The 15,890-nt window shown below is 35.7% G+C and overlaps 1 protein-coding gene across 7 annotated transcripts in view; it reads left to right on the plus strand.

The window, feature by feature from the left end:
- Positions 1–15,890, plus strand: part of CEP128 (centrosomal protein 128) — a 445,924-nt gene that overhangs the window by 152,397 nt on the left and 277,637 nt on the right. For all 7 annotated transcript variants that reach the window (XM_050798934.1, XM_050798932.1, XM_050798937.1 and 4 more), the window contains one exon: positions 10,878–11,054. In XM_050798934.1, the coding sequence (XP_050654891.1) occupies positions 10,878–11,054 (177 nt within the window). The remainder of the gene's footprint in view (positions 1–10,877; positions 11,055–15,890) is intronic.

A 15,890-nucleotide genomic window follows, 5' to 3' on the forward strand; every position in this document is an offset into this window, starting at 1 on the left:
ACAGGGGTGTGGCTTGTCTTTTGGGCTGCCATGCGCACTGAAACCTCTTAACGGGAGGCGGAGCCCACAGACAGGCAGGTGCAGGAGTTGGGGCAAGTACCTCTGGGATCCAGCCCCACAGCAGCATCCAGGGGTGGGTGTCTGTGACTCCTGAGACCCTAGAAGGCAGGTGTCACAGTGCACTCTTTTAGCCCTGCCATCTGCAGATGACTTAAGTGTTAAACAGCTCAGTGCTCTCTTGGTACCCAGGTTCTGTCTGGCATACAGGAAGACTCAATTCACGCATGGACTTGAAGGAGGAATGCAGGGTTTTATTGAGTGGTGGAGGTGGCTGTCAGCAGGATGCATGGGGAGCTGGAAGGGGGATGAGGTGGGAAGATGATCTTCCCCTGGAATTTGACCATCCAGCAGCCGATCTCCTCTCCAGTCGTCCCTGTTGTAACTCCTCTCCATGTTCAGATGCTCCTTCTCTTTTGTCTGTCACACCATTCTTCTGCCCTTCTGTTCATCTTCTTTTCGCTTGTGGAGCCAGGGGTTTGGGGTTTATATGGGTACCAGATAGAGGGATGGGTGGGCCAAAAGGCAACTTTTGGGCACCAAAACAGGAATTTTTGTTCTCATTTAGGGCCATGGGTTTCCAGCCTAGAGGGTGTGGCCTTTTCTAGGCGGCTGCCCTCTTCTACCCTGTATTTCCTTGTGTACTGTCCATATCAGTAATTCCCAAAAACATTTGGTATCAGTGTTAAAGTTTATAAGAATTTTAAACAGAAGGTCAGCTTAAACATGATCTTAAACAGAAGGTCAGCTCCCAATACCTTGTTTTATAGATGAGGATCTGGCCCAAAGAGTTAACTGACTTACCCAAGAGCTCCCAGCTATCCTTGGGTAGAAATGGAAATAGGACTCAGGGTTACCAGTCCCATTCTTTCCATTGATCAGAATCAGTAAGAACTGTTTCTGGCCAATGTTAATTGGAGACACTCAGCTATCTCATTTAATACTTATTTCAATAGCTATGTTTAGTTCTCTTTAGAGGACCTTATTTTCTGCTGTTAATTCTTTCAGAAGATGAGAAAAACTTCAATGAAACAATTAAGAGATACTTTAGGACCACAAATTATGAGACATCTAAGGCTATAGCAATTTGTAGGAACTTGTGTTGAATAGATCAGGATGCACAGAAATGCATTTTTGTTCCTTCCCATGAAAAGGTTTATTTAAGTCATCTATAAAGTGACACTTAGTCACATTTTAAAGCTATCATTATGTTGGATAAAAACACTTGAAATCATTTTCTTATACAACATATGAATCTTTTAAAAAATGTTAATTATAATTCACATTTGCAAGCATACTTATGGTGCCCATTTTTACAGATGGTAGAAACAGAAGTTGAGAGAATATAGTGACTTATTCAACACTGCATAGAAACATGGTAGAAACAGGATATAAGCGTACCATCCTTGTATTCTTCTCCTTTATTTATTGCCAGCAAAATGACTCTCATTTGTGTCTTTTCATTGAACTCTTAGCATTGAATTTAAATTTAGGGTTATTGCATTCAACAAATTACCATATTCTCTTTTATTTTTTAGTCTGACAAATTTTGGAATATGAGTCATCAATGATTTTGTTAGAAAAATCTAATTAAAACCTGAACTTTCCACATAAAAGATTATCTGTGAGAGGAAAAAGTGAATCAGTGTTTTTAAACTTTGTGTTTCAGTTCTAATTTAACCATCTGTTTAGGATTGCTATTTTTTGATGATGGGGAAAAATATATATAATTGTCAGATGTCTGTTCTATGAAGTATTCACTACTTTGCAAAGTCACATTGTCACATTTTTGGCTAAGAGGTATTTGTTGGTAGCAGACAGAATTTTCTGACTTCGGATTTTTCTAGAGAAATCAGAAAAATAGAAGCAAATTAGCTGTTGACTCCTAGCATTTACTTTAATGTTTACACTTTAGGCCATTTTTAGGCAGATTGTGGTCTTTTTTTTTTTTTTTTTTGGTACTACAGCTATTTTAAGTTGTGTGAGTAGAATAAAGTTCTAGTTACCACACATTAATTTAGAAGCAAATTTAAACCAGATACTCTAAGTAAACACTAACTAGGATGTTATGAGTAATTCCTGTTAGATTCCCATCTTCTTAATAAAAACAATAATAAAAATAATGAAATGGTTGAAGGCAAATGATACATTTGTAGGAGTTTTCATTTAAAGTATGTTTAATTGAATCACATGTAGCCATTAAGCTCAGAGTAGTCCTTGACTTTTCTAGAGAATAGGCTGAAATAACAGAGTGCTTCCCATTTATGAAACATAATGTCAGATGTTAAGAAAACAGTTTGGAATGCAGAAATGAAGTGAATATACAATGGGAAGGGAGAGGATGCATTTATATGTGCAGCTGTGGCAAAAAGAAGGGAAAAAAATAAAGGTGGATAGAAGTACTTCCAGTTTCTACTTTCTGAATTAAAACACAGCTATGATGAAGCCATTTTGAAATTATTCAATGGGCAATGACTTTACTACCAACTATTTACAATCAAAGAGGTTGATTTTAAGTGAATTCCAGGAGTAAAGTCAAAGTTTACCAATTGTACCCACCCCTGACTTGGACTTGATTGAGAGGCCTGCCATTAAATCCTTAACTCACTGTGGGGTTGATAACTACAAGGTTCTAGAGGAGAAAGCAAACATGTTCTGCACTTTCCATTAAAATACTTTACTATTAGCTTGATTTCATTTACTTCCAAAGTTGTGAGTGATCCCCGTAGGCTAAATAATGGTGTATACCATTGGTTGAGGTGTAAAAAGCCAATGGAATAGGCAACATGAAAGTTCTGTATCACATCTGTTTCAGTGCTTTGCTTGCAGTTCAGCAGTCTTAGCTGGCCTTTGTTGATCCTAAAAGGGAATATAAAGCGAATGTCTGGGTTTGTTTTCATTGAGTTTTTCTTTAATCAGCATTTAAATTGGTTATTGACTCAATTCATTTTGTTGTTTAATGTTGAACGAGCAATATTCAATGAATTTTAGAAAAAATACCTAGGAGGTGCTTGTTATATACAGGTTATTTTGTTTGGACATTCATTTCAAAGTTTACAAAATATTCTTTCATAAGAATAAATGCAAGCTTCAGTATCCTTTAAGAAAAAAAAGAAAGAGGAGAGGAAGAAATCTTGGTGGTTATTAAAGATACTGTAACCTTATAAACATTTCTCTTAAGATGAATGATAATTTTTTTCTTTTGAAAATTAAACAATGTTCATCCCAAGTGCATAATTTGAAACTCTAGTTGTTTGTTCCCTTGTCCATATTTCATTTCAGAAATAGAAATGCATCAAAAGTGGCTGATTTTAAAATTATGGATGTTATTTCTATTTCCAGGCATTTGTCTTGAGAGAAATATGTAATAAGAATAAAACTTAATGAATGCATAAAGTATCATTTAGAAGGTATTTGTTATTTCAACTTTGAATATTAATTTCTAGGAGTGTATCCAATACATATCCTAACACGTTTTGATTATGCTGTTAATCATCTTTGTATTGCTCAATACTTTCCTAGAAAAAGATACTGAAAAGCCTGAGGCAGAATAATTTCTTTAAATATGGTTAAAAGTTTGAATTAGAATTTCCAATTTTTTGATTCTGGTTAATGGAAACAAACCTTTGTAAGCCTGCCTAAGACCAGGTTATAGATTGGAAAGTCCTTCACACCCAAATTTTAACCTGCTTCAAATCTTCTTAAAGCCAGTGTTTCAATATGCCATCCCTTTTTTCTATTAGCTCTATTGTTTTACTAAGGCTCTTGCATACTCTTAACACGCTATTAATCATAACTTCTTCCCCTCTTTTGGAGGAAATAGTATAAAACAATCCTCTGCTTATCAGAGGAGAAGGAAGAGAGTGTATCTAACCCACAAAATGGTAGCATTTTTGTTTTAGAAACCAATCTTGGAGTAGAAATCACCGTGTTCCTTTGCTTGTTAAATACATGTAAGAACCAGCTCATTCTCTCACACATGGACCCATATTTAGTTCATCAGCCAATCTTACTGACTGTACTTTAAAATTGATTCTGCATCTGAATACTTCTTACCACTTCCAGGGTTCTCATTATTGTGCTATCGTCTTGTCTTGATAGTTACAATAGCCTGATACTGACAAGATGATTGTCCTCAATGAATTAAATAATTAACTGTGGCAACAAAAGAAAACTAACTTATTGTAGCACAAGAAGTTATTTGAGTTCAGAGATTACATTTTTTGAACACTGTGATTTTAAAACATTGTTGTATTGTTGGTTGTATGCTTGACACATTTAATATGCTCAAAAAATGCTTGTCAGTGAGTAGAACATAAAAGCTTATTTATGTTTCAGCAAGATTAATCAAATGACTGCTATGTGAGACAGTCTCGTAGGGGCCAGGATATTTAAATAAAGAAGAATAAGATCTTCACATTAGAGGTACTCACAGTCTGATGAGGAGAGGCATAGAAGACACGTAGAGTAGTGAGTGGCAGAGCAGACATTTTTAAAAGAGGTTATAGATTGCAAAGCCTTTCATACCCAAGTATTAACCTGCATCAGTCATACAGCCAGTGATTCCATTTTCCATTCCTTTTTTCTATTAGCTCTATTGTTTTACTAAGGCTCTCGCATGCTTTAATGCACTATTAATCATGACTTCTTATGGTAGCACAGAGAAGGGGCACCTAATATTCCTGTGCAAGAACTCAGGTAATCTTTCATTGTTACAACAACAGTATGGGTGAGGAAGGAGGGGTGTGTTAGACTTTTATAATGAGTTAGGAATTCACCTTCCTTTTCCTGTATATTCCTGAGGAGAGTTGGTTTCCCAGAGGGCAAATGATATATGTAGGGTAAATCCACGGAGATTTTTCAAACTCATCTGAACTCTTGATTTTAGAGTTATTTTTGCTTTGCCTTGTTTATTTTTTGATATCAGTCTCGATATTTCATATATAGACACATTTTGAGTTTAAGGAGCTCTCCATAGGTAAAAATCTAATTGTAAGAAATAAGCTTGAAAAAAGTGATTGTGTGACCAGTACTTGATGTGTTATTTTTTATTTTGGCCATTTTGTAAGACAGTTGAAACTGCTGTGTGGTAATTTTCCAGCTTAAATTATTTCCAAGTTTCCTATAGTATCCATTGCAGATATCTTCTTTTTTAGTTGCCCTTGTAGTTTCTGCCCTGGTTGACATTTCATGTCGTATCCTAACTTCTTTGCAGCTGAGTCAACTGATGGTGTAAGAATGTGAACCTTCTTTAGAGAGTCAGATAAATGGCTTCCAGACAGATCCAATTTTTGTTCAGGATAGTTTCATAATTTCCCTTGTAATGCTGGTGTCCTGGATTTAAAGCTTAGACATAACAGTTATCTTGAGTTATGAAAATATTCTTCCTCAAAACTCTTTAAGGGATGTGTGCGTGTTGGTAGTTTCAACAAGCTGTATTTCCAGTAACTTTGCTTAAATTGCATTAGTTTTTATTTCAACCTTTAATATTATTTGATTTCTCTCTTTCTCTACCTTTTATCCTCTCTCCCCCTACCCTTTGTTGATGTATGTAAAGATGGCCCTTGGGACTGAAATATTGTCACACTTGTTGACTCAAGTTAGTTTTCAGTTAAGGAAAACTATTACCTTTGTAAATTAATGATTTATTTAGTCACGTCAGTGTACTTTATTTAACGTAATATTCTGTTTAAGGTGTTTGATGAACCGTTTTTACTTCGTGTAATAGCCATATTGTAAATAAAGTGGCATTTCTGGAACTCTTAAGACATTGAAGGAATCTCATAACCTTTTACCAAAGAGCTACTATTTTGGACATGCTCTTGTGTTATTGAAACTTTTATATTTCTGATAAGATCTGTCTCCTTATAATCTTTAAAGCCTCTAGGAAAGTGAATGCACTGAGTTGTAACGAGCATGCTGAAACATAAATCTATAATTACAACAGCATTTCTTATCTTTTGAATTATAGGACAGTTCATCAAACCAGTCAACAGAGTGTGTGTGTGTGTTTATCATGAGATTGTCAGCAGTTTTATTTTATGTTTTCTTTATACTTAAGTGTCAACAATATGAGACTTTCTTGTCCTAAAATAGAAGCTTCATAAAACCTTTCCTGTCTTGATGATGGAAGTATACCTTGTTCAGTGCGTGATTAGCACACTTTTGAAAATTGGACTAAAGCAGATTTTCTGTGTACACAGGTACTTCTTCAGCGCAGATGGATAGCCCTTTTAAAAGTTTGGGATATTATGCACGTTCAGTGTGCTTTTGATTTTGTGGTCTATTCTGAATATGTCAGTATGTCATATATTTTCATTTATAATAAGGCTCATTCAGAATTTAATTTTTGATTTCTCCTTTCTACCTTAGGTCATTAGTCCTCACATAACCTGCTGAAAACTTTTCTGAATTTTTCACATTGCTTTTCTAAATTCTCTTGTTAAGGCCTTGACCTTTCTGGCATTTTAAGAGAGAATACTAGTCAGGGGATCAGGTTATGGGCTTGTATTTAATAAGTTCTTTCACTTTAGTCAAGTTATGTAGTCTGTCTGAGCTTTGGTTATCTAAAATGTAAAATTAGGGGTTGGTTTATTCTCTGAGGTTCTTTCTCAAACTCAGCCATTATCTAGGATATCTTTCTTCTTGGATCTCATAGACTGCTGTAGTCGGCTTTATTTGTCGTCCTCGCTACCCTCCAAAAGAAGTTAACCTACATTCCCTGGCTCCAGGCATCTGTGTCCATTCACCCTGAATCATTGAAGTTAGATTGTGTCTTCCATATTTCTAATCATTCTCGAAAATACCACATTTTGCCTCTGGTTTTCTAGAAATTTGGTAGCCTTTTGTTAATCTTGTAGAATCAGGGGATATTGACCCCTCTGAATTGACTAGAAGACCAGGGAATAGCCTTAATAGTGCCTAAATGTTATCATCTTCCCTTTCTTATTTGAATGCCTCTAAATCTAACAGGATGCTTGGATTAACTTCGGCCAATTTCCAGCCCCAACCTTCCCCCAGAATTAGCTGTGTTTGCTTAGTCAGCACATCTGTTTCTAAAACATGAAACTGGGAGAAAGCACTAATTCATTGGGTACCATAATTAGTGTTCAAATAAATATGCCCAAACCAGACGAATGGGGCAAAAGTAATGACATTTCGTGCAAGTATTTGTTGACTCTATGAGAGCAGGAGCTTACCTGTCTGTGTCATTTACTCTATCTCCACACTTGATCTTAGCCAAAAGGCTGAGAAGCAATCACTTACTCCATCTCTAGTGGACACGAGCATGTCTTTTTTTTTTTTTTTTTTGAGACAGAGTCTTGCTCTGTCACCCAGGCTGGATTGCAGTGGCGCGATCTCAGCTCACTGCAAGCTCCGTAAGTTCAGTCTCTTTAGAAAACATAGGAAGTTTCATTATCCACTACACTGTCCTTTGTGGGACAGTTGTATGCTATGTCCAAGCTCTCTTTGTAGTAAAAGTTGTTGGACTACAGCTTTTGGGGTCACACCATTCTCCTGCCTCAGCCTCCCGAGTAGGTGGGACTACAGCCACCACGCCCGACTAATTTTTTGTATTTTTAGTAGAGACGGGGTTTCACTGTGTTAGCCAGGGTGGTCTCAATCTCCTAACCTTGCGATCTGCCCGCCTCGGCCTCCCAAAGTGCTGGGATTACAGGCATGAGCCACCGTGCCCGGCTGAGAATGTCTTGTCTGGAGTAGGACTTATGTAAGTATTTGTTGGATGAGGGAATGAATGAATGAACGAACAAATGAATGAATGAAATTATAACTGCTGACGTATGGTATGGAAGAGCTTACTTAACTCTTGGATTTAGGGTATTGGAGTACATGCAGACAATGGAGACCACTATGCATCTGAAACCTAATCAAATAAAAAACAGGGGAAAAGAGCAGAAATCTTAACCTGGAAGTTTAGAAGCCTTAGTGGGGGAGGAGGATCTGTTTCTTTACTTTAATTGTTGCATATAGCTTGGACACTGATGGAGAAAGTTTACAGCTTTGTCAGGTACTCTGTTCCTGGACACTTGTGTTCATTTAGTGGTTGGATGACTCAACTGTCAAAAATGCCAAAAAAGGGAACCCTGAAGGAGCAAGTAGTTGAATTTACTGATCTTTAAGATCCATGTGAGCTCATAGTCCTACAGCTTTTACTTCAAAGGGAGCTTGGACATAGCATACAACTGTCCCACAGAGGATAGTGAAGTGGATAATGAAATTTTCTATGTTTTCTAAAGAGACTGAACTTACAGAGGTTTTTCTGACAATATCAACATTCTCAGGAATATCAAAAGATTGAAATAGTTTTGTCTTCTTATTAATAAGAGACCAGTAATGGAGACCACAGAAAAGTAGTAGTGGATAAAAGAGAGTTGGCTTTGAGGGAAGTGAGAAAAGAAAGATCAGTTATAACATTATTCTGAATTGCTTAAAATATGGGCAGTCTTCTAATACCCTGATAGGGTATTTATTTTCTTTATTACTTTCAGACTGTGAAAATACTGCACCATCAGGAGGCCCTATGTATGTGTGGGAAGAAACCTCCTAGCGCACCTCAGTAGCCTCCAAGGTTATAAGCTGTGCATGGTAATTGATGAAATCATCTTTAACGTATTGAATTTGAGTCTTCAAAAAATGTTTAAATCATTTATTCAGCAAAGTGGAGGAGTTTAAAGATGATTACAAGCATGCTTTGTGGACCCCTGAAGTTAGCAGTTTATTTGGGGAGATAGGTGCACAAGCAAATAATTATATTACAATTTGAAAAAAATTAAAAATTATGATATACCTAATATACTAGGGGAATGATTTGCTTTGGGAGTTCAGGAAGAAAGGACGCAGCATCTTAAAGGATAACTTTTGAAGGATAAGAAGGTATAGGTAGTAGATACATAGGAACAGTAGGGAGGCAAATATCACCTAGAGACTTAGTAATAATGTTGCTTTCTAATGAGTCAATGATACAATTATCAAATACTCTTCAGAGCTGGGATGTTAATTTTTCAGAAAACTCCTAGATGCGAGCAAGACTTGGGAAAATATTAATAAATCTGAAGAAATGATGTATTAATATCAATCGGTAGGGAGAGTTTGGACAGAAACTCAATGTAGAAAAACAAGAAAGTTAGGGAGATGCATCTCAGTACCCTCATGCAAACACTACCTAGAAGAATGGAGATCCTGTTACTGTGGTTTGTAAATTCCTGATGTGTGGTGAACATGCTGGACTTCCATTAGCAGGATGCCATTTAAACATTGTTTCATAAAACAAACTCCCCTTCCTCTAATTTCCTATTCATTAACCTATAGTCTGATTATAGTTTGCCTTCCCATCTAGATCTGTCTGTAGGGAGAACAGGTACTGGTTATGCTGACATGGACATTCCGATTCATATGGTAGTTATGGTTCTCATCGTAAATGAATGTCGTTTAGTGGCTTTCTAGTTCATACACATTAATCTCTTGTGAGCTTAATGTTACTCTGCTGCTGAAAGTACCACTCTTGAGTACCAAAAAGAAATTCCAGTTCCTAGTTTTAAAAAGCTGAGATCCAGACCAGGATGATGGACTAAGATGAACTCCTCGAGATAAATGTCTCTTGGCTACTAGCCCCATTTTGAAGTAGCACAACTTCAAGCAGGGTTGTACAAGTCAGATGTGGTCCGGGGAGACATATGTAGGTGGATTTAAGATGCTGTAAGTAATCAAATTCCGAGAGGGTGGAAAGGAGGAAGGTGAGGCAAGAGAGAAGTGCAGAAGATAGATTATGAAAGGGTCTGTCCTTTCTGGCAGAGGATGTTTCATTTGTTTTTAAAGTAAGTTGAATTGAAAGGAAATATCATGTATGTTTCTTTTAGTAAAATATCGTTCTAGCTTAAATGATTAATTCTTAATGAGTGGATCTCCTTGTTATTTTTTTTTTCAATTCAGGTTGGGTTTGTTGCTCACATAATTTTCCTGGTTTTGTTGTATTTAGTAGGCCAGTTGAAGATGATTAGGTTACAGTGTGATGACTGAAGGTGTTATAGTTAGCCATCATAGATTTGGTCCAGCATTTAGACATATAGTTCTAGTGATTTTGTTATTTTATTACAAGCCCTATGATTTGCAATTTCTCTAGTAATGTAACTGTATAATCATAATGATTTAGAATTGTTTTTGCCTAGAGTGGGTCCCCAAGTCCTTGTAATCTCTTAAAGGGCTCCTTAGAAACCCCTTTTCATTAAGTATACAATGACAAGATGAAAAGTACCTTCATCTTTCTCTTATCAAATTTTCATGACTCAGAAGCATTTATGTGGTATAATTGCATTTGAAAACTTAGAATTTTTCTGAAACTATATTTTGATGAGATAAAGGTGGTAACACTTATTTTTTTCCTCAATTGAAGAAACTAGCATCATATTTAGCAGTTTATATTTTCTGGTGTTTTACTAATGTTCAGCGAAAGCTTGAAGTCAGTGTCTGATACCAGTTTTTACTCTCATTCATTAGTGAGAATATGTTATTAAAATGGGAAAAGGTTCTTTTTTCTACTTATTTTTTTCTTTCGGTTAGGGAATTATAATTTTGTTTGCCAAATATCTGCTCACCAGTTCCCAAACTGCCCTACGATGGAACTCTACAATTTTACCTCAGTTAATGAGTAGATTAAAGTGTTTTATTTTGGTAAAGTAAGGGGACTGATGGAATCAGATTTCTTTTCTAATCCACTGCTAGTTGGTTGAACAGATATTATAAGTATTTCTTGCCTCCACTTAATAGTAATCACGTTGTTTAATTTCTTGTCAATGCCTTAGGAAAAACATATAAGCATTGAAGAAGAGCACTTAAGGAGGACCGAAGAGGCCAGATTGCAGCTCAAGGATCAACTTCTTTGCTTGGAGACTGAACAGGAATCCATTCTTGGTGTGATAGGAAAGGAAATTGATGCAGCCTGTAAAACATTCTCCAAGGACTCAATGGAGAAATTAAAAGTAATTATGAATTCTCATTGTGCCTTATATTTTCAGTTAGTTTCCTAATATATAATTATAGTAGGATTTTAATGTATGGTAGTCAGATTATTATTATGTAAAATTTTATAAAACAAAATAACATTTTGCATTTTTTAGAACAAGGCACTGGATCTGTTGCACAGTTGTGGTGAGAGAACGAATGGTGTTCTTTCATTGAATTGCCGTGTCCCACTCTGTTAAAAAAAAAAAAAGAAAAAAGCCTTATAAGAGAGGTATCTCTTGGATTCAAGAGGCCTGGAATTTGAGTTTTCACTATCACAGGCTATTTTTGTTGTTGTTAGTATATTACCAGCTAACATTTATTGAGTTCTCTAGTATAGGTACTGTATGTAGTATGCATGGTGCTTTAGTCTCTCCATTATCCTCTGAAACAACCCTATCTTTTAGTTACTCTGATTAAACCCACTTAAGAGAAAAGGAGGTTTGGACGGTTTAAGTAACTTGCCCTTGGCTGTACATCTGGTTAAATGCTAAACTAGGACTTCAAACCTATGGAGTCTAACGCTGGAACCTAAATTAATAACCACTATGTTATCTGCCTTCCCTATTTAAACCAACTATATTTAATGTAGTTTTTCTATTTTAACAAATGGAATACTGCTACCCAATTTAGAGTCATAGTAAAATGATAAATAAAAACAGAAGTGATCATGGATGCTCTGAATTTCTTGCAGGTAAGCACTTCTGTCAACTGTAGGTTATGCTGCCATTTTACATACAGAGAGCATTACGTTGCTTTGATATGTGTAACCATAATACATTACAGTTTAGCATCATTTACCCCTCTATTTACTGCGTTGGGTGATATGATGGCACTCACATTTTGATATTATGCTGAAATGATTTTTACTTTTCAGAAGTTTCTACTATTGATTTTGACATTTGTCTTTTTCCTCCTCTAGAATGACCTTCCTTTCTCATACTACTATGTTCCCCTCTTTTTTCGTACTCTTTCTGCCTTTTCTTCTATCTTAAATTGTGTTTAAAAGAAAATATAACTGTTATTCTCTTGCAGTCAAGTCGTTTATAGAATTTGTCTTTAATGGAAATATTTTAACTAATAGAATTTGGTAGAGTTGATGGAATTTTTACAATGTGTATTCCCATTTACAGTTTTTATTTAAGTTCAAGTATTAGTTTGAAAGGACTATGAGTCTAATATGAGAAATAATTGGCTTTAGGGGGAAAACTAACTCTTTTAGAGCTATTGTAGGGCCTGTGATAATTCTGACTTATTTTTTTTCCCGTCTAATGCTGCTTTTAAATTTAAGACTTGTCATATTTGCATTTATTTAATGAATATGGAGCCTTGAAGATCATAGTTTTTATCTCAAAGAAGTATATATTAGCAATGCAATATGTATTCTGTATTTAAATATTTGTAACAGGATGGTTTGTTTTCAATCATGTGGGAAGGTAAAATGGAAACATTTGGATCATGTTGTAAGATATATATATATACACACACACACACATATATGCACACACATACATGTGTATATATGCACACTTTTTTATGGGCAATTGCAGGCAAATACATGATCTGCAGATAGCAGATTGCTTAAATATTTTATTTCTTTATGAGTCACAAATTATCCTTCCAAAATATTCCAAAAAGTATCCAATTTTTTATAGGCTTTCAGACATGGAGTGACTGTGGTAGTTTACACTTCTTCCCCTAGAGAAAGACGAATTTAATCCAAGTCTTGGGTGGAAAATAAATCTAAAAGAAAGGAAATTTTATTAATTTTTTAAGAGTCTACATTTTTTTCATTGTGGGCCTCTTTTCATTAGTAACTTCTGTTTTATTGCTATAAACCTGTGAAAAAAATGAGTGCTCAAGAACATAGCACTCAAGAAACATACTCAAGAAACCACCCAGGGGTGTGGTAAAGATAAAATTTATTCTTTGCTTTATAGTTTATAGTTCTGACAGTGTGTGGAATAAGTATGTAAAATGTTTTCAAAAAGAAATAATTCCATTTAGTCATTTATTGATTCCTGAAATATTGCTGATGAGATTTTCAGCCATTGTATGTAAAGAGTAGCAGTGCTATGGAATAGATTAGAACATAGATATGTAATAAATGAGTTTGAGAAAAGTCCTGGGAATGTTGATGTTATTTTTAGTTACATTTTTCTTTTTCAAGTCATTGTACTTGTTACTTATTTATTTGTTACTTATTCCACTTTAGTTAATGTATGTGTTTGACAATGAAGGACAGAAGTACACTACAATTATAAAACAATTAGGAAAGTGTCTGAATTAAAGATATATCATTCTCACAGGCCAGTTTTTGATAATTCAAGAGCTCAGGTAAATAGATTAGTTCTGCACTGCACTTATTTTAGTCTCTCTCTTTCCATAACACTTGGTCTGAGTTTTTTTTTTTTTTTTTTTTTTTTTGAGACAGAGTCTCGCTCTGTCACCCAGGCTGGAGTGCAGTGGCGCAATCTCGGCTCACTGCAAGCTCCGCCTCCCGGGTTCACGCCATTCTCCTGCCTCAGCCTCCTGAGTAGCTGGGACTACAGGCGCCCGCCACGGCGCCCGGCTAATTTTTTGTATTTTTAGTAGAAACGGGGTTTCACCGTGGTCTCCATCTCCTGACCTTGTGATCCGCCCGCCTCGGCCTCCCAAAGTGCTGGGATTACAGGCGTGAGCCACCGCGCCCGGCTGGTCTGAGTATTAATTCAGTTTTAGAGCATGATGATGATGGGCTTTGGATCAAGACAGGTATAGGTTCACATTGGAAGTCATTGCAAATTTCTAATATATGACCTTGGATAAGTTATGTAAGCTCTTTCCTCTCTAAGAGTTCATGTCCCCAGTTATAAGTTGGTTCATTGAGAAGATAAAGTAAGATAAGATATAGAAGGTGCATATTATAGGGTCAAATATCTTGCACTTAGTAGATACTCAATGTTACCTATCATTATTTTGTATTGCCTTTTTTGGTAATATGTTCACAAATACATATGGCTTCTCTTTCTTTATGTTTGTAATGACAAATGCCTGTTATAGTGCTTTTTTCATAGTAGACCTTAGACCTTGAAGCCTATTTATTGATAGTGACATCTTGATATCCAGTAACAGGGGTTTATTGTGTTCTCTGTGCCAGACACTGTGCTGACACCATTTGTTAAATAGTTAAGGCTATCTTCTTCTTCTTCTTCTTTTTTTTTTTTTTTTTGAGACAAAGTCTTGCTCTTGTCCCCCGAGACTGGAGTGCAATGGCGCGATCTCTGCTCACTGCAACCTCCGTGTCGTGGGTTCAAGCAATTTTCCTGCCTCAGCCTTCTGAGTAGCTGGGATTACAGGCATGTGCCACCACGCCCAGCTAATTTTTGTATTTTTAGTAGAGACAGGGTTTCACCATGTTGACCAGGCTGATCTTGAACTCCTGACCTCAGGTGATCCACCAGCCTTGGCCTCCCAAACTGCTGGAATTACAGGCGTGAACTACCACACCCGCCCAGTTAAGGCTATCTTCTTAAACATGAAGCTATAGATATTTCTGTAAAGCAAATAATAAAATGTGAACATTACTTGTACTTATTGTATCCAATTATCTTTTACTTTGATATTAAACATTAATATTTTTATTAGGCCACAGAAAATTTAATTGACATGTATGACATTCATAAATGAGAAAGAAAATAATAAAAGTGCATTCTAATCAATGACAAATGGATGTTTGCAAATATTCAGCAATGTAGTAGAGAATTGGAAGAGGAAGAATATACTGTGAACTCGAGTGATTAGGGAAAATTTCCTTGAAAAGGCAGGGAGGATATGAGATTGGGTGAGATTTAGATAGAAAGGTGGATGAGAGAAAATTGGATATAGGAATACAATATTCATGTATGTGGTACGTGGTAGGCACTTAGTATGCTTTCAGCATTTGTCTAAATGAGTTAACTAATGATATTCCTGACAAAGAAGCAATGTTCACACAGCTCAGGAGGTATAGAGGTATTTGAGAATAGGAATAGACTTCTCTTTGTAGAGGGATAAGGTATTTTTAAACAGGCAAATTTGAGAAAGAGGTCTTCAAAAATATTATTTGTAGCACGGAGTTCAACAAAAGTACAAATTGAGAAAAAACTTTTGTATTTACAATTATAAAATCATTGCCAACTTTGAATACAGTTTAGTAATATGACAAAACCAGATGCAAGGGATTTTATAAATTAGTTGGCATGAAGGAAGTCAAAGCAGCTAGTATAGGTGAACTATTATTGTAGAATTTTGTTATTATTTTGAAATACAAAGCAATGTTTGCTTGAAGTCGTGTTGATGAGTTTGTGTCTATTGACAATCATTGATAAGACAAAATGGCCCTTTTAGTATTAAATTAGGGTTAAATTTAGTATTAAATTAAGGATAAATGAGAGAAAGGATTGTTTCCATGTAATCACATATAACCCTCTTTGAAATACATTATGCAGAACAAGGCTGAAGAAAGGAAACAAACAGAAATGAAGTAACCTGACTTTAATTGAAACTGTTTGCCATATGGAGCTCCATAGAATCAGCCTCCACAGATCCTAGCAATGATAGCACTTGATAGTTGATTTTTCCATAACAATATTTATTGCCAATACATAAATAAATGAATACATACATAAAGAGGCATGTAAATGAATGCTGGTTTGGAACTGGTTGAGTATTTGGGGCAAACATTTTTCTTTTCAAATCCTTAAATTGGGGGACTATACTTTTGGATGCTGTGGTGAAGAATTTCATTTATATATTTATGTCAGAGAAAAATGTATTTCTGATAGACTCTTTTA

Source organism: Macaca thibetana, chromosome 7, assembly GCF_024542745.1.
Source record: "Macaca thibetana thibetana isolate TM-01 chromosome 7, ASM2454274v1, whole genome shotgun sequence".
Taxonomy (NCBI): Eukaryota; Metazoa; Chordata; class Mammalia; order Primates; family Cercopithecidae; genus Macaca; species Macaca thibetana.